Consider the following 21,285-nt stretch of genomic DNA (forward strand, 5'->3'; position numbering starts at 1 on the left):
GGGGTCTACCATGTTGGTGACCCCTGCGTTTGAGAGTCCACTGATGTGGCAATGAATGCATGTACGTGTTGTTCCCGCGGCTGAATAATAAACATAATTGAATACGTTGATGTTAAGTGCTTCTTGTCCAGAAGTGGATGTGACAGCTGAAGAAATGAATAAGTCCTGATCCAAAACACATATGAAAGCGCGTTTTTTTTTGGGGGGGGGGGGGGGGGGGGGGGGGGAGAGCAAAACTACAAGTCCAATACAGTCCACCTGTTCTGGAAGGGGTACCAGTGGACGCACACTCTATAGCGCCCATAGAGAAAAAGTGAGAATGTGACTATTTTTAAACAGACAGCAACAACTTCTCAATGATTTTAAAGATAGAACTAACACTAAATTGGACAAAAGTATGAGTCAGGTGCGCGTATAGGCAGCGTTACGTGCGTTTGCGTTCCATCCGCGATGCGTGCGTCTGGTTCGCCACATCTTGATAGGACACCGGGGGTGGGGCGACCGTGCTCCGTCCCGGTAAGGGGAGGAGAGAACAGGCAGCAGAGGCGGTACTTTCTCCGCGGTTGGTTCGCGGAGCTGGAGAGTGTTCGGGACCAGGGCTGGAGAGACCTGCCGGAGGAAGCATCAAGCCAACAAACCAGTCCAGTCCAACGCGGAGCCTCGCCCGACTGGCAGACTTGCTGCGCCGTGCGTTCTTCTTTTCGAGGGGGGACTGCACCACATTCCTGTGAACTATAACTGCTTTGAATGGCATGTGGCTTGTAACTTTACTTCTGCTGTATTCTTTGCAAGAAGGTAGGCCATGGAAATGGATTCTGTGTCTCCAAGTGTTTGTCTGCACGCTTCGTCTTTTCTATTCAAGTTGTCCGAGCGCGTTCAAAATGGGATCACTTTGATAAATGATGCTGATCTGCTTTGACAGAATACTACAAAACACATCGTAATTTGGGGGTTGGACTGACAACTTTCTTGATGTTTTGTTGCATGGGTGCTCGGGTGCCTCTCGCACCTTATTGGGTGACATTGGTTTTCTTGACGATATGAAGTCGAGATGGTGAGGGAAGCGGGTTAAGAACACGAAAATCAATATGCACTTCATTTGGAGGAGTGCGTAAATTCACCAAGTGGCGCCCCCCCCCCCAAAAAAAAGCAAACAGCTCGTTCATTTGGATGGAAAAAGACAACCATTTGCATTTTTTTGCCTGGTGAACACAAGACGGTATCGTGAATAAGGAGTTGTGAATACGCAGGGGGAGACTGATAAGGATCATCCAAGGGCGCACGCTTTGATTGTCCAGTCGTGCCCCACGGTGCCCTTACCTTTTGGGTGTTTACGCGTGAGAGTTCAAATGACCTTTTTTTTCCACGTTTAAAATAAATCTTATTTCTGGGTAGAAGAATGGGAGAAAATGTGGGGCTGGTCCTTGAGCAATTGTTTTGGACAGTTCTTTTCAGTGCAAGGAAGTGAAAAATGGTGCGTAAAAGCCATTTGTGTGTGTGTGTGTGTGTCCATGCAGCAAGGGGTCATTGCGTTTTGATGGGAGATGTGTGTGAGCTGGTTAGAATCGAATAATTTTGGAAGCTATATGCTCAGTGAGACTTTTAAGTTAACGTTGTATTTTAGTGATTACCAATCAAACATGAGTGCAGGAGTTAGTTTCATGCAGATGCAGTCTTTATCTGCCCTGCACTAATTATTCATCCTCCATTTTCTGTGGCTCCAGATTCCACTGATTGGATTCGCTCTAAATACTGCAGATGGGAGCTTCACGCTTCTTGCTCGTCTTTAAAATAAAAAATGTAAATTGATCCTGTAGCCCCCTGGAGACGTGAGAGGTCGTGGAAAAAGGACCCACGCGTTTAATAAGACGCTCAATTTATGCAGGTGTTGTCTTTACGCACGCACGCATTTGAATGCACTGAATGTCAAATGACATTAGATATGAACAAAAAAAAAATGGAATTTGTTTTTGCATTCTAAAGAATAGTGTGTATAAAGCGTTTTTTGTGGTTAAGGTCCTCATCGATGGCCTTGGCAGTGCCCTCTGCTACGCAGGCGGCAGTGTTGTTTGTTTCTTTTCATTGGATTACAAGGTGTGTTTGGATCATACACTTTGTACATCAACCCGGTCTCGTGACTGGCTGAGATGTACATCGTGTGTGTTTGTGTGTGCGTGCGCGCGTGTGTGCGCAGCAAGGCTGGGGGCGTCAAACAGCCACTGGAGCGGAAAGAGTGACTGAGATGGGCGAGATGGAGATAACGCAGTGGGAACAAACTTCCATATCAGTTGTTTTTTTTTTTCCAACGCCATCTTCCGCTCATTTTGCACGATTCCACTGCCTATTACAGGTGCATTCAGTGCGCGTGTTTTCTGTTTGACGAACTTAATCACGAGGAGCAAAGGCAGATCTATTAATGCATGCAACAGTACTGCGTATTTTCATGCTGGGCCGCGCCTAGAGAATGGCACATCATTTTCTGCTTGTGTCTTCATTGCAATTATGCTCTTTTTTAATTGTATGAATTCAGTGTTTATTTTTTAGCATATCCGCATTCATTCATGCGCGTGCAAAGCTACGCTCATCTTATTACATTTATGCGTTCGGCGCTGGCAGGCCACACGAGCCTTGATTTTGACATGTTAAAGTGCACTTATAATAAAACATTTTGCGCGGTGGACTCTGACGCTGCTTATAAAAACAACTAGTTAGAATAAAAATGGCCTGCTGTGGTGAAGTGAAAGTGCGTGTGTGTGTGTGTGTATGTGGGGGTTGGGGGGTGGTCTTATGGGGGAGCTGCTCTTTGCCATAATTATTTCACCAATTGATATGATTCCGGTTCTATCCAGTTTCACTCAATAGGCCTTGTGAATGACTAAACTACAGTCACGGTTTTATAATTTATTGAGCATTTTCGTGCATTTTGTCAACTGCATTCTACATTTATTACACAATTACAACGTGCTTATATCACTTATGCTGCAATGTCTCATCGTCCATCTTGTTAAAAAGAATTCTCATTCCCTATCTAGTCGTGCATGCGGATTCAAAGAGTACCTGCAGCGTTTTTCACGTATGCGTGTTCACGTGCGGTGTTGGAAAACAATTGCATATGAGTCACGTCGTGACGGTTCGGAATTTGCATAGAGGCTCCACTGTATTTGAAAACGAACGCTTTCTAGTGGCTTACTAACGCAAGTACTTTTAGCTTGGATGTCAACATAATATAACAAAAACTAACTTTACTATTCAGTCTGTAGACTGAAAATTAATTAATGGCATCATGACACGATAAATTACGCATAATGCCACACGAGAACATGACATTACAAAGGCCCATTGTGTCGCTGCTGCAGCTGTCGGCTTCCAGAGAGAGAGAGAGAGAAAGAGAGAGCGAGAGAGGGTGTCAGTCTCAGGTTAACTCGTCACTACATCTTTGCTTTCTTAGTCGAGTGTTGGCGCGCTGCGTTTGGCAGTTGAATGGTGCTGAAAACGCACACTCACACATACTTGTCCAGCTGACCGTGCCAACCTGTCTTATACTCAGTTTGAACATTTTGTTCGTCTTGAAACAAAATGGGCACGTTTGCTAATGGGTGACTGAGATTCTGCATGCGCTGTTTTATTTCAAGCATCAAAAAATCAAATGATAGTGGATTTGTTTAATTTGTTTAATTACCAGATGTAATAGGATTGATCAAACCTGAAACAAGTTGCAGAGGCTGATTTTACATCTTTTAACTATATCGCGTCTGAAGGGCAGGTGTAAACCGGCACAGGTGGGCGTCACTCTGCCTACATTACTGTGGCGCAGAGGAGGCAAAATGTGATGGGAGAGTGCATCTTTGCCGCTCATGAAAACATTGTTGAAAAGCCAGAACCAAAAATTATTGTGACATTTCAGACTCTATTTTCGTGGTGTAACCCTTTATATCGGATGTTGGGAGGGCTCCGCCGCTGTAGGAGTGGACATAGCTGCCTTCAATCACGGCCAATAAAGGGAGCTCCTTACATTCCCTTTAAATGCGGTGCTCCAGTCGCGCACTAGAGTCTTGACATGCCGGAAACGGCAGTCATTTGTCACGCCGACCAATCTGTTTGCGATCTTAGTAAAGTATGTGGGGTCGCTATGATACTTCATGATGTATTAGTGATGAAGTTGTCATTTCATGTCTTTCTTTGAAATGTTGGTTTGCTAATGCCATTTTTCTTCTTAACTACAGGAATGACAAATTCAAGTTCAGGTTAGAGGTGGAATGATTTATCAGTTAATTGACAACTATTCAATACTCTATTTAATTGATAATTATTTGTAATAATCAATGTATTGTTTCGAGACCTTGTTTAATTTAAAATGACACAAATCAACACAACACAAACTTAAAAAAAACAACAACAACAAAAAAAACAACTCAAAAACCTGATGTGCTAGAAAAAAAGGAAATACATTTTTATAAAATCAGCGTCAAAAATGTGCTTGGGTTAGGGACACAAAGCCATCTCTGATTAAAATGTATTGTTGACCAGTGTGTTTGCGTTTTCTTCACTGTTCATATGAAATAATGTCCTGTGTTGGATTAAAAAGTTGGAAATCAAAATATTTTTTCCCCCCCATCCGATTGATCACTTAATCGCCAAAATAAAATAAATGTAGCCCTAGTTCAATTTTAACAACTAGTATTGTTCCATTCCAAAAGAGGCAGGGATGAGTTGCACTCATTTACCGTGACCTCCGACTCAACAGAAAAGGACTCATGTTTAACTTCGTGAATTGTACACTTTTCATGAAATTGAATTTATTTGTCCGATGTGATGCCGTTGACTTGTAGTTTCAGTTCCTTGCTCAAGTCACTACAGCAGTGGGTCCTGAAAAAGGATCTCCTTGATGTCCGGTAGTGTGAACCACTCGGACTGGGCTGCTCCGCTTGTATCTGCCCAAGTCTAACAGGTTGTATCCTCTTCACGAGAGAGTGACGCATCTTGACAAACATCTCACAATCACGCCATCTCTTCGTGTTTTCCTGTTCCGCTCACCAGGAAGCGATTTATGATCACGTCCCTGACAGAGCTCTGGGGGAATAATAATAATAATAATAACAAAAATATATGCCTCTACAAATCCCACATTCAGTTCAGCAGCAGAAATCATCCCTTTGAAGTGGGAGTTGTGAATTTTTTAAATGCTGAACTGGCTGTCTAATGTTTTACTGACACTGCATAAAGTGTTTACAGGGGTTGTTTACCACCCCTGTGTGTGTTTGTGTGTGTGTGTATATGTGTCTGAATCCCTAATATATCTTGCCATGCAAGGAAATGGCACATTGTGGGAAATAATTTCCAGCATTGCCACCCAACCCTAATACATAGCTATATCTGGAGCCATTGTGTTGTCAATGAGCGCCTTCTCCCCCTTTTTGAATGCACATATTTTTTGTTAGTCTTTTATGGTGTGCTGTTTTCTTGAATAACTTAAATGCTTAAGCTATTATTTTGCTTTTGTGCGCTCTTACGCGTCACCATAAAGGAAAACAGACTTTCTTGCAAATGTGTACTGTATGTGCATTCTAAATGTCCGTCTTGTACTTTGTGTAGACGGTTGAAGGCAATCAAGCGTGAGGGGGAGGGATTTATTGCAGTTTTTCAATGCACTTGATGAATCTCACTATGCGTGTGCTTGCGTGTGTCGTGTGAATGTGTGTGCTGGTGTGCGTGTGTGAATGAATGTAGATGAGACAGAAAAGACTGTATTATGCATAACGGCTCACCATCGAAAATATTGTTGCTTCTCCAGCATACATATTCATAGTCCATTTTCATAACCACTGCAAAAACAGAGGGGAAAAAAGTGCATATATGTTTGAGCTCACAGTGAACATATGTACATGAAAAAGAAACAAAAAAGTAAAGTGAAGGTAAAAAATATATAGATATAGTGTGAGAGGCTCACCCAAGCGGGTACTTCACCTTCGATGAGTCTGCCCTCTTTATTGTAATCATGGCATCCATGCTTGAAGAAAACAATCAAAATACAGTTCATGAGTGCTCCACCTCTAACGGAGGAGGTGTGATGGAGGCCCAGGGGCAATCAAAGGACATTTGAGGTCAAGTGTCAAACAGGACTATATTGTTAATTGTTAATGTTGCTTTGTAAGAAATGTTCAATGAAATGTAGATGATCTTCCTAAACGTCAGTCTCGAAAATGTGCCCTTAATCCTGAAAAACAGTTAAAAACACTTCAAACTTTCTATACCTTATCTGTTTCCAAGTGACAACTACACTACATTTACACAAAGTATTGAGACACTCGTATTAATCAGCTAATGAGTCAATCAGGCTAGTAAGGACGACTTCAGATGTTTTGTAGGTGACGCTAAAGCCTGGTTCATGCTGCAGGATTTTAAAATTGTCGGCCAACTTCCAAACTCTGAAAGACCCCGCACGTGATGAGAAAAAATCACGGGTATAACAGTTGTGAACGTACTGTGTGTGGTGTGGAACCACACGGCAACACACACGAACCGATTAATTTACCGATATTCTCATGTCAGACGGAAAATCTCGCAAAACGCCTCGAGATACCACCTGGTGCCCAGAATCTAAAACAACAACAGAAACAAGGTAAAAAAAACCAAAACACCATATAAACGTAAGTATAAAACAATAAGAATTAAAGTAACTAAACAATTATTAGGAAAACAGCTGTTTCCTCCTTTGTCAAGACATCAAATAAACAGCAGTTAGATCCAACAAAGACAATAAACCAACAAAGACTGAAAGAAAACAATAAACCAAATAAAGACAATGAGCAACACGACGAGCAACACTGAACAAGGCACAAAGTGTACAGATGGAGGTGACACAAGGGATCGGGGTAAACGAGCATAGGTGGACATTACCTGCTTGCAACTTGGACTAAGACAGCAAAGAAAAAACGCAACACAAACAAAAAACTAACAAAGACTGAAGGAAAGTGAAAGCAAGGAACTAAATATAAACTGATGAGACGAGGAACGCCTGGGGGAGTTGATTGAGTACTTCAAGGGATCTGGTAACTTAGCACAGACGGACACAATAACCTAACCAAACAGACACATACAAAAGAATTGTATGGCCAGGGGGCCAGACGAGAGGGTCTTGCCAGGACCGGTCTGGTGGGCGACCCGGAGGCCGGACGAGAGGGTCGTGGCGGTGACAATCTAGTGCCCGTCCCGAAGGTGGGACAAGAGGTTTTTGGCGGGGATAGTCCGGTGGCCGTCTAGGAGGCCAGACGAGAGGGTCTTGGCAGGACCAGTCTGGTGGGTGATCCGGAGGCCAGACAAGAGGGTCGTGGCAGGGACAATCTAGTAGCCCTACCGAAGGCCAGACAAGAGGTTCTTGACGGGGCCAGCCCGGTGGGTGTACAGGAGGCCTGACAAGAGGGTCATGACAGGACCAGTCCAGTGGGCGTCCAAGGGGCCACAAAGGGGATGAAGGCAGCCTCAGGCCTTGCGCTGCCGTAGCAGAATCAGAGGGCAGCCGCAGAGGTCGAGCCGCCGGAGCAGAGTCAGAGGGCAGCCGAAGGCCTTGCGCCACCATAGCAGAACCAAAAGGAGGCTGAAAAGCTGGGGCAGAGTCAGAGCCTGCTGATGCTGAGGAGCCAGGACGGGGGCCTGCATTTGCTGAGGTGCCGGGAAGGGGGCCTGGCACTGCGGAGGAGCCGGCATGGGAGCCTGTAGTTGCCAAGGTGCTGGTAACAGTGCCTGGCACTGCTGAGGCATCAGGACTGCTGCTGAAGTGCTGGGAAGGGGCCCTGCCTCATCAGCCTGCCACCATAGAGGTTGGGACGCACACGAGACACGAGGGGTTGGGAGTACAGATAGTGAGGAAGGTAAACTAGAAGAAACAGGATGAACGGGACTTGGTGAAGAATTATGGAGTGAACGAGGTGCTGAAAAAGGCTGGTAGTGTAGTGGCATGGGTATAGGTTCGTAAAGTCGTGACTCGGAAAAGGCTGAGAAGGAACCAGAATGTCTACTCGGGCGTTGGCCACCCGACGGGGGTCCCGTGTAAATGGCCAACCAAGCACCCAAAGAAGGGTCCGAAGGCAAGGGTTCAGCCGTGGACACTAAGGGTGCAGGTTCGGAATGACGCGACTTGCAAAAAGCGGACTTATGGGAGGAACCAGAACCTCTATTCGGGCGCCTACGTTGACCACCCTGCAGGAATCCCGTTTAAATGGCCAAGCAGGCGACCAAGCCAGGGTCTGATGGGAAGTGTTCTGGAGTGGACACTGAGGGATCATCATCAGAAAAACATGACAAAAGCTGACAAGGCCTTGAATAATTGCTGGGGTTGCTGGGTAAGGGACCGGGAAAACCAAAATCAGTTTCAAAATCTGTATTGGAAACTAAGGGATCATCATCGGAAAAATGTGACAAAAACTGACGAGGGCTTGAAAAAACAGGAAGCCCAAAATCAATGTCAGAATCAGACTCAGAAAGGAGATTAACCAAATCATGGCCATCTTCACAGTCGAAGAAAAATCTGAGTCTAAAAGCAAAACATCGGGTGATAAACTAGAAGGGGAATGTGCAAAACTAGGACACGTAGATGGCAGAGATGAGAGAGACGTGGAAGAAAAGAGTTTACACGAAGGGTGTGGGGGTGGTTGGCAGGCTGAAGGTGGTTGGAGGCAGACTGGGACGTTCGACGGCCTGAGCGACCCATTGTGTGAGGTTCCCAGTGAAAAAGCAAAGCAGCAGCCAGTGAGACGATCACTCCCTGATTGGAGGTGGATTGATGGTTAGGAGCAGGTGGTGATGTCTTCGGCTTGAGAGATTGTGTCTGAGTCTGCTGGGTCCATGACTGGCAGAAGTGACAGACAGTGACAGAAGTACATTCTGTCACGTGTGGATCGGGATTTGGACCCATACGCAGACATGACACGGAAGTTGAAGAGTAAAAATGCTTTATCAACAAAAATACAAAGTAGCAACAGAGATCATGACTGGAAGGGAGTTTGCACCCTCACTCGGAGAAGGTTTGACGTACTGACAACGTGTCACTGTGTATCTCAAACTTTTAACCTGTGAGACTTCAGGCCTACATGACATCATAAAGGACAAAGCATAAAAGGACCATAGCAACCGCAGAGCAACTGATACATCACGTAAACAACCAGTCATAACAGTTACCCCAGTTCAAGAAAGACTGTTGGGAAATTCAAAACCCATTTCTCCAACCCAGATACGGAAATCGAGTGTTGGGTCATAAAACCTGAGCCATACGAATCACGTGAGAAAAACACGAGTCACTGTCGCGACCCTTGATGAGAAAAGCGAAGAGGAGTGTTGGTTTCATGTCTGAACCAAACTCTAATTCGCCATTCTGTTTTTATTTGATGTTTTTTGAACGTTTACTGCGAGGGGACATGTGCTTTATGTCGTCGTTATGTTGGCACTTTCCCTGGGGGCCCTAATGCGCGGAGGCCTCCCTTCCGTGTGTGCGAGTGTGTGTGAACTCACTGACCTGGATTCATAGTGTACGACAAAGCGATTAGCTTTGCCCTTCATAAGCTGTTGCTTCGTGGAGGTATTTGCCCTTTGCTTAAGCTTCCTGATTTTCTATTTGGGGCTATTTTGGACAACATCACCGGATGGTTTATGGTTAGTTTAGATTTGAACAGATTATGGCGTTTGAAAGCGTATCATGTCTAAGTGCAGCGGCTGGAAAAATCGGAGAGAGTTTTACCTAGTTTGAAAAATGAATTACATGTCAGCCTTCATAGCTGGGTTTAGTTGTTTCAGTCATTATAAAAGGAGAGAGAAGAAGGTCACCGCTGCCGTCTCTCAAAAGTTGCATCGATGTTGCCACATTTGATTCTTCTCACTTCCAAATGGGCTAGGTAGACAAAAAAGTTGTGTAAAATTAGTTCATTTTAATTCTGTCATTTTTAATGTTACTGTATTTATTATTGATTTGGGAGGCACGAGTGGTTAGCACATTTCTGAGTTACAGGGTTCAAATCCAGGCATTGCCTCCCCTGTGCTTGTGCGGATTTTATGCAGGTACTCCAGCTACCTTCCAAATTGAATTACAAAATTAATAAATATAACTTTGTGATATGCTTTGCAAGATTCACCTGAACTCATTGCAACGCCACATTGCTGTCTTTGTGTCCAACCAAATGTAACTCCAAACTTGTAATTAAATAACCAATTATTTAATAAATCAGAAAATCTTTCGATGTCAAATGGTTTATTTTATGCGTGTGTTATTATTCAATTAGATATGTTAACACATTTTAAACACATGAATACGTACACTCTTAAAACTGCTGGGTCAAAAGTCACCCAAATTTGATGAAATAGTTAACCCAGCACTGGGTCCAAAAGGGACCAAGCCAATGCTGGGTTTTATACTCAGCACATTGGGTAGAGGATTTTACCCAGCATCCATTAAGGGGCAAAAACTACCCAATCCTGATGAGTTGAAGCTACCAAGACATTTGATACCAGGTTGTCAGTGTAGCTTGGGGTGAAAAATAATCAAAATTTATTGCCAACATTTTCTACGAATGTTTCATGAAATGTACTTCAACTTCAGTACTCACAACCGTCAAAAATGGTGACCAGCTTCAGCTCTTCAGTCTGCCCAAATCTAATTTTCACACCAATCTGCTGGGTCAAACTAATTCACGCAACCATTGGTAGAAGTAACCCAATCTGCTCAAAACCCACAACTACCCACTGAGTCGCTTCCGGAAAACAACCTGGCATTTTTAGTGTGTGCATTTTAATGAACCCATTTTAAAACTGGCTCCATAGAACTGGGTGAGCTATGTGTTCCTGACCTACAACTGCATTGTAGTGCTCTCCGTGGTGCTGAAAGTGCAGATCAGCTGGGTAGAGTAACTGACATGGAATCAAACAGCCGGATGGATTGAACTTGACCCGAATTGCGATTTTTTGGCGCAAATGATCTGCTCCACTTTCAGCGGGTGGCAGAGAAACGATGACGCTCCCTTGCTACCTGCCCGCCCACTCGTACTTACACACATTTGCCTTCACAGCTTCAGATGTAAACCCCTGTATTTGTTTGACTTTATTCACATCCCAACACCTTTACAAGTGAGGGGCTCATCCCAACAAGTCTCTTGTGTCCCATCAACCATATCCCGTTCTGCTTGACACCAGCACATGCATGAGGCGCGGTGAGGTTGGATGGACATGGGCCTCCAGTGATTACTGACTGGATAGACTTTGTGTGCGGCAAATGTGTAAAAGGAGATTATGTGGGTTTAACAATCTGCGTCTGGCATACAAATTCAGCACTGTGGGTAGCATGGTGGAATATATAAAGAGTAGATTTGTGAAGGGAGAATGAATGGTGGAAAAACACAAAACCAACCTCCGGACGCTTTATATTGTTGCTCGACATAGTTGGGATTGTGAATAACTACATCTGTTTCTGGTGCTGTTCGCTTATTTTCTTGCATATCGATATCTTGCATATACTGCCATTAGGCGAATATTTACATGGTGTTTTAGGATTGGTATTATACACTGAAGTGTAATAGCCAGCAGCATATATTGTTACAGGTGTATGTTTTAAGGTTTTGACATGCTTAAGAGGATTTTAATATGACCAAGGGGAAAACATTCATGTATGCATACATGTTTTGAAGGCTTCCTATGGAGCAGACATATACTGGTTGTTGCTCTCAGCTCTTACCTACGGGTAGAAAAGTATAATGGTATGTCTCCATACAGTTCCATGAAGATCAGTTCATTGAAAATGTACCTTTTAACTTAAAATATTACATTACATTAGCTGATGTTGTCGTGACTTGATTTATTAAAACAAAGAGAAATTGGCTGTTGGACTTAAGACCTAGTGACTTTGGTAGTTGTGATGTAAAGTGAAAGTACAGTGGGTATAAGATGTGTACATACCTCTCTGTTCAAAGGGATGCCTCCCGCCCCCCACCCCCCACCCCCCTCCTCTTGTTTTGCTCGTTAAGTTTTGGGCTCTTCACAGCAACCCGGTCCCTTGTGTCAACCTGTCAGCTTCCAGCCACTCATGTCTTGTCCAAGTTTACAATACGGTACCTTGTTGTCAAATTGTTACTTGTTTTTAGTTCCCTGGTTTCTTTCTGTCTTTGTTGATTCATTGTTTCTGTTGCTGTGATTGTCATGTTTCCCCAAGTCCTTATTGTGTTGAGTTTATTCCCAGTTTTGATTTGTTACTTTGAATTTAGTTTCAAAATGAACACATTTAATTGTTGATTATTCCAAATAGGGCTGTTCGAGTTTGCCTAATAAGAAAATCCCGATTATATTCTCTCAAACACGATTTTACAACTACAATTTCTTTGTACAATAAATAATCATGAGAAATGAAGTATTTTGAATGTCTTTTATTTAAACTTAATTTTTATTCTTTGAACTCAAAATGCCAGTCAATTTAACTCAATACACACAGAACAATTCATTGGGATTAACCGCATTTTACTTATACAATAGATTTCAGATCTGTTCTTAATTAAACCAATAATGAAAGAATAAAGTGCATACACCATCTGAAACTAAATCATCAACATGAGAGAATGTAGACAGTCAAGTCTGTAAACCAAACAATCTGTCAGCAAGTCATTTTGCCAACCAGCTAGTGACTAGCCTTTCACCTTTCTCCCTGGTCTTACTTAAACATTAATCAATGATTAGTGCAAAACTGTCACTCAATAATACAATGTACTGCCAAGCTTAAGTACGGATGCATAGTCCGGCTGGACCAGAGGTCCGTTGTAGAGGAGAAAAAAAAGGACGACTTTCAGACGTTGAGTTACTTGTTCACGGGTTGTATTGTACATGCGGGGCACATACTACACTACAGATCTATTTTTGCGCGATTTATTAACTAAACGCTCACTTGCCTGAGCAAATAGCAGGATCGCCTGTATAACCATGGATGTTGTCGTTGTTTCGGACTGCGCGCTCGTGGGTGGAAGCAGAAATGCAAAGGAAACTACGGTGGCTTAGATACACCAAAAATAACAAAATCAAACGTTCCAATTAGATTTTTAACATCGTTTTATCCAGTAAAAAATTCGGTTACGGTTCAAAATCGCTTAATCGAGCAGCCCTAAATCCAAAGTTCCTTTTCCTCCATTTTTTTAAATTTTAATTTTACTTTTTACCATTTTTTAAATATATATATATTTTTTTAAAGATAACTCCTGCCTCCCTGCTTTCCTACACTTGGGTCCTCCACTCACCATCACACAAACTTTAAACCGTAACAGTTTTACGAAAAACTGTAAAAAAACAACAACAAAAAAACCAACAAATTGTGTTGTATTTTGCAAGTTCTGGGTCACACAAATGGTGGAAAAAGCTTTGAAATGATTGAACTTGGTCTCATTTTTTATATCAGAAAAACCTGGAATTTGAACAGGGACGTGTAGACTTTTAATATCCGCGGTACGTTGTTTTGAGAGACGGTCCTGCTGGCTAATGGCGATACTTGTTATACAACATAAAACATGTTGTCATTGGTTCTTTACACACTTTTAATAGTGCATGCAGGAGATGACGGATAATCTGATTAAAGTGCCAATATGTCACAATTGTCATAAAATGGAAATACAAGGTTTTCATCGGATAGTGACAGTAAGATGTGTGGAACATATGTCTCTTGTACCAAAGCCATTCATCCTCGTTTTTGCTATCAAGATATTCAGCCTTTCACTTCATCACTGGTTATTAATGACTCCCTTTGATGGCGACGAGCTTTAGAAATTAGCACCTTAATGACATGATATAGAGTGTTTCAATCTCCATTGATGCGTTTTAGCCGGCACCCTATTCTCTCCCGAGACATTGAGAATGAAAGAGATAGTGCTAATCCAGGCATTGTTGTCACAATCCAGGAAAAAGGGATTAATTCAGTATCATGCTTTTGAGAGGAAAATTCTCTGGCTCAAGGGGGAGTCCCGGCATCTTGTTCTGGCCCCCAGCCAAGCTTAGCACAGCACTTCTTTGGTTTCCTCTGCAACCCCCAACACCCCCCCCCCCCACAGTCCTCCTATGAATCCCCAAGAAATACACAACCCTTTAAAATTACATGTATTCCATCTTAAAATTGGCAATAAATGGTTGGTGGTGGAAGATAATGCTTAATCTATATTATAATACCATTGTATTATCACAAATGTCTCTCAGATCTGTTTCTATTGCTTGGTTCGTGGCCAGTTTTCAAGAGGCATATTTCCTTTGGGCTACCCTAAGGTATTGGGTATTAAAGAAATGTATAAGGAATGGGATCATGTAAATCACGGCAGTTTGGCACAAATTAGGACTTGTACGCCTGTGGATATTATATCTGTATATGCCCTGAAAATTGTGTTAGGTCAAGCATATCTTAAATGCTTGTTTTGTAGATCCCCGTGGCTCCGAGTTGCTCTCTCTGCTTTGCCAGCATTGAATTTCCACTAGGGGGGTTAGGAAATGTATTCACATCTTAAAAAATGTCACCCGTGGGACGCTTAAGTGGGTATACTCGCGATGAATAAGAACAAATCTTAAAAAAAAAACAAAAAAAAACTGCAATCAAAGTGGCATTAATCCAATAATATTTTTGTTATTGTCAAGTAGTTTGCATTAGGGATGGGATTTGGTAAACTCTGCAAAGGACAATACATCCATATGGACCGCAATCTTTTGTTTTGCAATCCACTTTGCATTTACATTGTGTTTATGTTGTGTTCTGCTGCGCTTTGAAAGTTCTAATTGTATCCGGCTTCGAAGTGCAGCTCACGGATGTCATAAAAGATAAAACCATTAGTACAGGCAGAGGATTTGAGAGATGAAATTTTGAAGCACCGGATTTTTCTTTGGTCGAACGTGCGTTGTTTGCTCACTTAACTCTGTGCACGTTTCAGCGATATATATATATATATATATATATATATATATATATATATATATATATATATATATATATATATATATATATATATGCATCCATCCATCCAATATCGATACCGCTTATCCTCACAAGGGTCGCGGGCGTACTGGAGCCTATTCCAGCAGTCTTCGGGCAGTAGGCCGGAGCCGGGATCCAACCCACGACCTCTGAACTAACAACTTATATTTACCAAGGTATATTTTAAAATGAAAGTTATCCCTTCAAATAAAGCGCGGGTGTGCTGGAGCCTATACCAGTAGTCTGCGGGCAGTAGGCGGGGCACACCTTGAACTGGTTGCCAGCCAATTGCAGTCAAATAAAGTCATGTAACTAAAAGGAATTTCAATAGCATGCAATTCCTTTCTATAGTGCTCTGAATGTGGTAATCAAAACACAGTATACGCTCTGTTATTGTGTTTTTTTTTCATGTTTTTTTGACAGACTCAGTCAGACTTTGTCAAGTGCCTACAAACTAGTAACGCATGTGTCCCTTTCTGTCATCCAAATAGTCAACAGTGAGGATGGTGTCTCTACGCGGCTGTACTTTGTGAACGCCTCCCTGCAGCGGGTGACCTTCTCCAGCTCCGTGGGGGTGTCCCTGCCCTGCCCTGCGGGCGGCGCCCCCCATGCCGTCCTGCGCTGGTACCTGGCCGCCGGAGACGACATTTACGACGTGCCCCACATCCGCCACGTGCACGCCAATGGCACCCTCCAGCTCTACCCCTTTTCACCCTCCGCCTATAACAGCATCATCCATGACAACGAGTACTTCTGCACCGCCGAGAACCAGGCGGGAAAAATCCGGAGCCCCAGCATTCACATTAAATCAGGTAAGGGTGGATACTATAAACGATGACACCAATCATCATTTGAAGGCCTTGAAGATAACAGTTAAGTGTGATTCCAATATACTGCTGTTTTCCTCCATGCCAATAATGATCACTGTCGTATTGTCTGCGTTAGAAGCCAGATCTAAACATCACCGCGAAAAACTACAAACACTTTAATCCACACAAATTCTTACATCATTTATCTATCGTTCCTTAAGATATGCATATCTTAAGGCTAGCAGAACTTGAACTATCCAAAGCTTTCAGGGCTAACTGCTATCCTCATCCAACATAACTTATTTTCATACTCCCAGACGCACACCGATAAAAGCTGTACGATAGTCTGGCGACACAGCAGATGAATGAGTCAAAAGTCCTCTATAAATTTTCTGATTGGAAGACGAGATGCCAAAAATATATGATGAATGTCGATGTAGATTTGTGAAGTTGACAAGCAGACTAATCGTTTCAAACACTAGTTCCTACATTCAAGAAATATAATTTACCTGACGTGGGCATTCTGTCAGACTGACGTGCGGTCCGTCAGTCCGTCACTGACAGGCGCCCGTTTTGCTGAAGACCGACGAATGACGGGACACACCTTTTAAAAATGAAACTAGCGGACACACGTTTTTCTGACGTTTTTTGCGGGGACCGACTGATGGACCAAAGGACTTCTGAAGGACCAACTGACGGACCAACTGACGGACTGACGATTACAATTCAGTTCGTCATGAAAAATGACAGACGGGTACCCTGGCCGCTGACGGATGACGGACCAATTTTCTTAAAATACCCACCTCTGTAATTTACTCTTAACTTCTCAAGTTGAATGAATGTAATGTGCACACTGACTCTCAATCGACCAATCAACTGCAATGTGTCCTATCTACACTTATTTGGTCCTTTCATTGGTTATAACACCAATGGGTTCCAAAACCTGAAAAGGGTAACCTTCACAGCATTTGATGAATATCCTAAAATAATTTGTACCATGCTAAAATTAACCAAACTTTTGTGCTTGGTGTAAAACTGGGTGTTGCTGACCTGTCTGCACTCGCTGTCAAGGTCATAGCTAGAGAGGGAAGGTGTTACTTTTCACACACACATGCACACGCACACCCGCACACACACGCACAAACACAAACTCATGCCAGCATGCCTCCTGCCTCCCAGTCTCCCAGTCCCTCCATCTGTCCACCGACTGGAAAGTCCCCTAACCACACACACACGCACTTACGCGCACACACACGCACACTGATATACGCACATGGAAAGCCATTTCCACCAAGCTGGCTCTTGGTGTGTAGCTGCCAACTCTTTGTCGGGGTGTTTTGGCAAGGACAGTTTGAGAGAGTCAGCTGCAGACATGGAATGATACGAGCACAATCATTGGAAGAAAAAGCAAAATAATTTGGAGTATGTTGATGAATCCTGCCTGAAGAGACAATCAGCATTTCTTAGTCCCAGCAAAAAAGCACATACAGTAAAAACATATGGCCTGCATGATCCCAAGGGGGGGCAGTCCCTTCTTTGTGACCTTCTCGCAAGGCTTCATTTTGGGGTGACCTTCCCTCGCCCATATAATTGCAACAATTAATCAATTCAATGCTGAGATGAGTGTATCTCCACAGCTTCATAAGCAAGTCTGGAGGACATGATTGTGCACCTCATTACCTCCATACACACACATACGGTTGCCATGGGAGACCTTTGTGCTTAGGTGTGGCTGGCCCCGCCTCAGTTTTGGTGGCAGAATGACAAAGCCCTCCAAAAACCAAAAATCGGCCCCGCCCTCACTGCCTCCTCCATATTAGTGTTTTTTTTTTTTTTTTTTTTTTTTTTTTTTATCATTCCACATATCTGTCCCTACCTTCTCATCACATCACTCACCATCCCTCCCCACTCTTTCTCACTATTTGTCCAATAATAGCACAGGCACCTGTCTGGATTACTCTGCTTGTTTTCCTGACAGTCTAGTTTTATTTCCTCAATGCATTTTTGTTGTTGTTTTTAAATAAGAGCACTCTTTCAGTGGATTTTTACATATTGATATCACACTTTCCTCCTGACATGACAATTATCCAGCCATCCATTATCTATACCGCTTATCCTCACAAGGATCGCGGGGCGTGCTGGAGCCTATACCAGCTGTCTTCTGGCAGTAGGCGGGGGACACCCTGAACTGGTTGTCAGCCAATCGCAGACATGATAATTATATTGATTTCAATATTAAGCTCAAACTTTAAACATGGAAAATTTCTTACACACTCCAAAAAATGAAAATGTATACTCATCGTTTGCTATGTATAACCATTCACATACATTTTCAAGTTATTTTAAAGTCAACAAAATCATTCCTGATGCCAACCGATACATGTAAAAGATTATATATCAATGTTCTTTCTTCAAGTCTTCAAAGTCTTGAAGTTCTCATCATTATAAGTTTATCTCAAATCTCTCAGCCCAATGCCCATTTACAGTGGATATAAAGAGCATAGAGACCCCTGTCCAAATGCCAGGTTTTTGTGATATGAAAAAGTGAGTCTGAACTAAATAATTTCAAAACATTTTCCACCACTAAAGTCATCTATAACCTGCACAACAAAGTTGGAGGAAAACAATGAGTGTGGTAGTAAGAATAAACAACTGCGATAATGCGGTTACATAAGTGCACACAACCTCTTTACACTGGGAATGTGGCTGCCTTCAGAATGAACCAATCAAACTCAAAGTCATGTTGAGTAGGAGTCCGCACACACCTGCCACAATATAATGTGGCTCTGGCTCCAAAAAGTTCAGCTGTTCAAATACACTTTTGAGGAATTTGCAGACATTTCTGGCGAGTGCTGGCTGTTTACTACACTTGACCACAATCTCCTGTCTTCCTCACGTGTGGCACTTAATCAGAGACCGTATATGTTTTTACTTCTCTCTCAAAATTTCTTTTACCTGCCATTTGAACAGGGGTATGTACACTGTTTTTAGCCATTGTATTGTCAGAATTGGTTTTGAATTTGTATAACTCAGTAATTTCCCTCTAACCTTCAGAAGGAAAATAAAAACATTTGATAACTCGGATTTTTCTACCTTACTGAGTTTTAAAGGTTAAAAACTTCCCAATACAGGTGAATGTGTTAACCACATCCCTCGCAAACATAGTCTAGTTGAAGTCTAGCAAAAGTAGATATATTTATATATTTTAGTTATATTTCCATTTCAACGTTCATAATTATATATCTAATTGGCAACAAACACTATAGAAACTGGATGGTTGGCCATCAGATGGGTCACCGCTACTGTGCTGTGTTGGCCTCATGGACCTTGTCCAAAGCACATGCCAACCTCCTCATTTTCCTTAAAGAGGATTAGGGAGGACATTTTTACAAACCGTAATCACTAGTCAGTGATGGAATTATCAACGTATGAGAGAGGAGAAAATCTATTTCCCATTAACGTGAAGATTCAGGAGATTAATCGTTGGTCTAACAGCTTCACAGAGTCAGTAGGTGCAGGGCTAAAGGCCATGTCTAACTGAGCAGCGAAGGCTTGCGAGTATAGCGAATGTTGGAATCGACAACTTTTCTAACGAAAAGTAGGTGGTCACCTCTGTCATTAGCGACTATTTTGCGATGTTCAACAAAAAACATTATTACTTACAGGCAGGGTCACCTTTACCTACTCATAGGCCCTGCGGCTCACCATCAAATATGCAGGTTGGTCAACTCATGGCAAGAATGTAAAGTGATTGACAGAAAAATCTACATTTTTTTTTTTTTAATTCTGATAGTCCTACGACTTCTGTAGGCCCCTGGGCTCAAGCCAAGGTAAGCCCGTTGGTAAAGGCGGCTCTGCTTACACGTTGGAGAAGCGCTGCCGTTGTCTTCTTATTTCTCTGTCGCCATCTGCTTAACCACCTTACATTTGCTAGTACTGTACGTGAACTTGTTCAAATGTGTTGTAAAACATCAGGTACTCTTCAAAAAAGCTAGCCAACATTTCTTTGTCAGCTGATGTCCAAGGGTAGCTCGACCTATTTTTTTCACACCCTCATCTGAGGTTGAGGAAGAGGAATCACCTGCAAGTTCAGCAGCAGCAGTGGGTATGCAACATCGGGAACTGATGGGACTTTTCCTCGGCCGGGACCTCGGCACGAACGGCCACGACATCCTCAAAACCCCAAGGGGTCTTCGTCTTCGTCTTTGTCGAATAAAAAAAAAACGTTGACATCACGCCCTATGACGGTTTACAAAGGGTAACGAGGGTGTTACCACTGCGAACTAAACAAGGAGATTTTGAAGATGTTCAAATTTCCTTGCGACGAGAAAAATGGTTTGCGATAAGGAAAACTATATACAAACGCGTACGTGATATTTTACGAGGCCTGACGAGACCCAAAATTCGCTCCCCTCGCAAGCCTTCGCTGCTCAGTGAGATATGGCCTTAAAGCATCGAAATCTGTGTTTTCACATTATATCTTTAAAACACAGAAAGACTGGACCCATAGATGCACTTCATTTCAGCATTAACACAAACATCAACATCCGATGCTTTTGAGCCATGGTTTCATGATTTGTACACCGTACCCCTTACGGGCACTTAATAAAATGAAATAAGGACACCTGTTCAGCGAATTTCCCCTTTGCCCCAACCCAAACACACACCTTCCCGGGTTGAACAGACTCTGGCCAAGACAGCAGGTGTTTAGATCATTTTCCTTCTCCATCTGTCCTCCTCATCTCGTCTGTAGCTGACATTTATTTACAAATACAGAACGCAGGGGCTACAGGCCTAGAAATACACAATGACAGTGCCTGCTTTCCCGTTCACTTAGTAAAAGAAACTGCAGCCGTTCATTTGTCTGCACCTTTTATTATAATTTCCCTTCTCTCTTTTCCTGTGTTTTTGCTGCCCTCGTTATGAATAAGTAAATGCAGTATTTGGTTTCCCCGGCGTTAATTATTGAAGCGACAGTGATACAGGACTTGCCTCCCAGTGCGCACCGTGCGCCAAAGTCATGTTTTAGCTCGTTCCTAGGCAACCAGGCCGCATATGGTCAGGCATCAGTAACATCCTAGTGATTCTCTACTGCGTACCATGAGGGTGGGGGCGGGGGGTACAATTTACACACCAATCAGCCAGGCCGCCATTTGTATCTTTGCATTCGTTGATGGAGAATATCACAGGGTTGCAGCTGGTGTACAACAGCACTTTCACATACTGATCAAAAAAAGATTGAAGTAAAAAATTATTCTCTGAGGTTTGACACAAAGTGGGCTGACATTGACTGGTGGCCGATGTCGTTGCACCAAAACATTTACAAGTTGTCAAGCTGATTTTAAACACTCTATGATGGGCTCAGCGGGAACTGGTAATTTTTCCTTCTATTGACGAGTGGCAGCAGGGTCAATCAGAGAGTAAATAAATGATTGAAAGAATTAGACGTACCACGGCAGCCGAGGCTACTCAGTCGATCGGTGCTATTGATCGGCAGGTAGATGGTATCAG

At 42.9% G+C, this 21,285-nt stretch overlaps 1 protein-coding gene and 1 long non-coding RNA gene across 3 annotated transcripts in view; one reads left to right on the forward strand and one right to left on the reverse strand.

The window, feature by feature from the left end:
• The first annotated feature begins 580 nt into the window (after positions 1 to 580).
• The window catches only part of dscaml1 (Down syndrome cell adhesion molecule like 1), a 131,446-nt gene continuing 110,741 nt past the window's right edge, over positions 581 to 21,285 (forward strand). For both annotated transcript variants that reach the window (XM_086035041.1, XM_086035042.1), the window contains exons 1-2: positions 581 to 795; positions 15,457 to 15,777. In XM_086035041.1, coding sequence (XP_085891167.1) covers positions 753 to 795; positions 15,457 to 15,777 — 364 coding nt within the window. In that variant the 5' untranslated portion in view covers positions 581 to 752. The remainder of the gene's footprint in view (positions 796 to 15,456; positions 15,778 to 21,285) is intronic.
• LOC147144970 (uncharacterized) lies at positions 4,188 to 9,050 on the reverse strand. Its single transcript, XR_015087381.1, has 3 exons — positions 5,948 to 9,050; positions 5,766 to 5,822; positions 4,188 to 5,070 (listed from the first exon to the last, which is right to left on the reverse strand). It is a non-coding gene; the product is annotated as an uncharacterized LOC147144970 (long non-coding RNA).

Source organism: Filicampus tigris, chromosome 7 (assembly GCF_054856515.1).
Source record: "Filicampus tigris isolate MCC_2025a chromosome 7, RoL_Ftig_1.0, whole genome shotgun sequence".
Taxonomy (NCBI): domain Eukaryota; kingdom Metazoa; phylum Chordata; class Actinopteri; order Syngnathiformes; family Syngnathidae; genus Filicampus; species Filicampus tigris.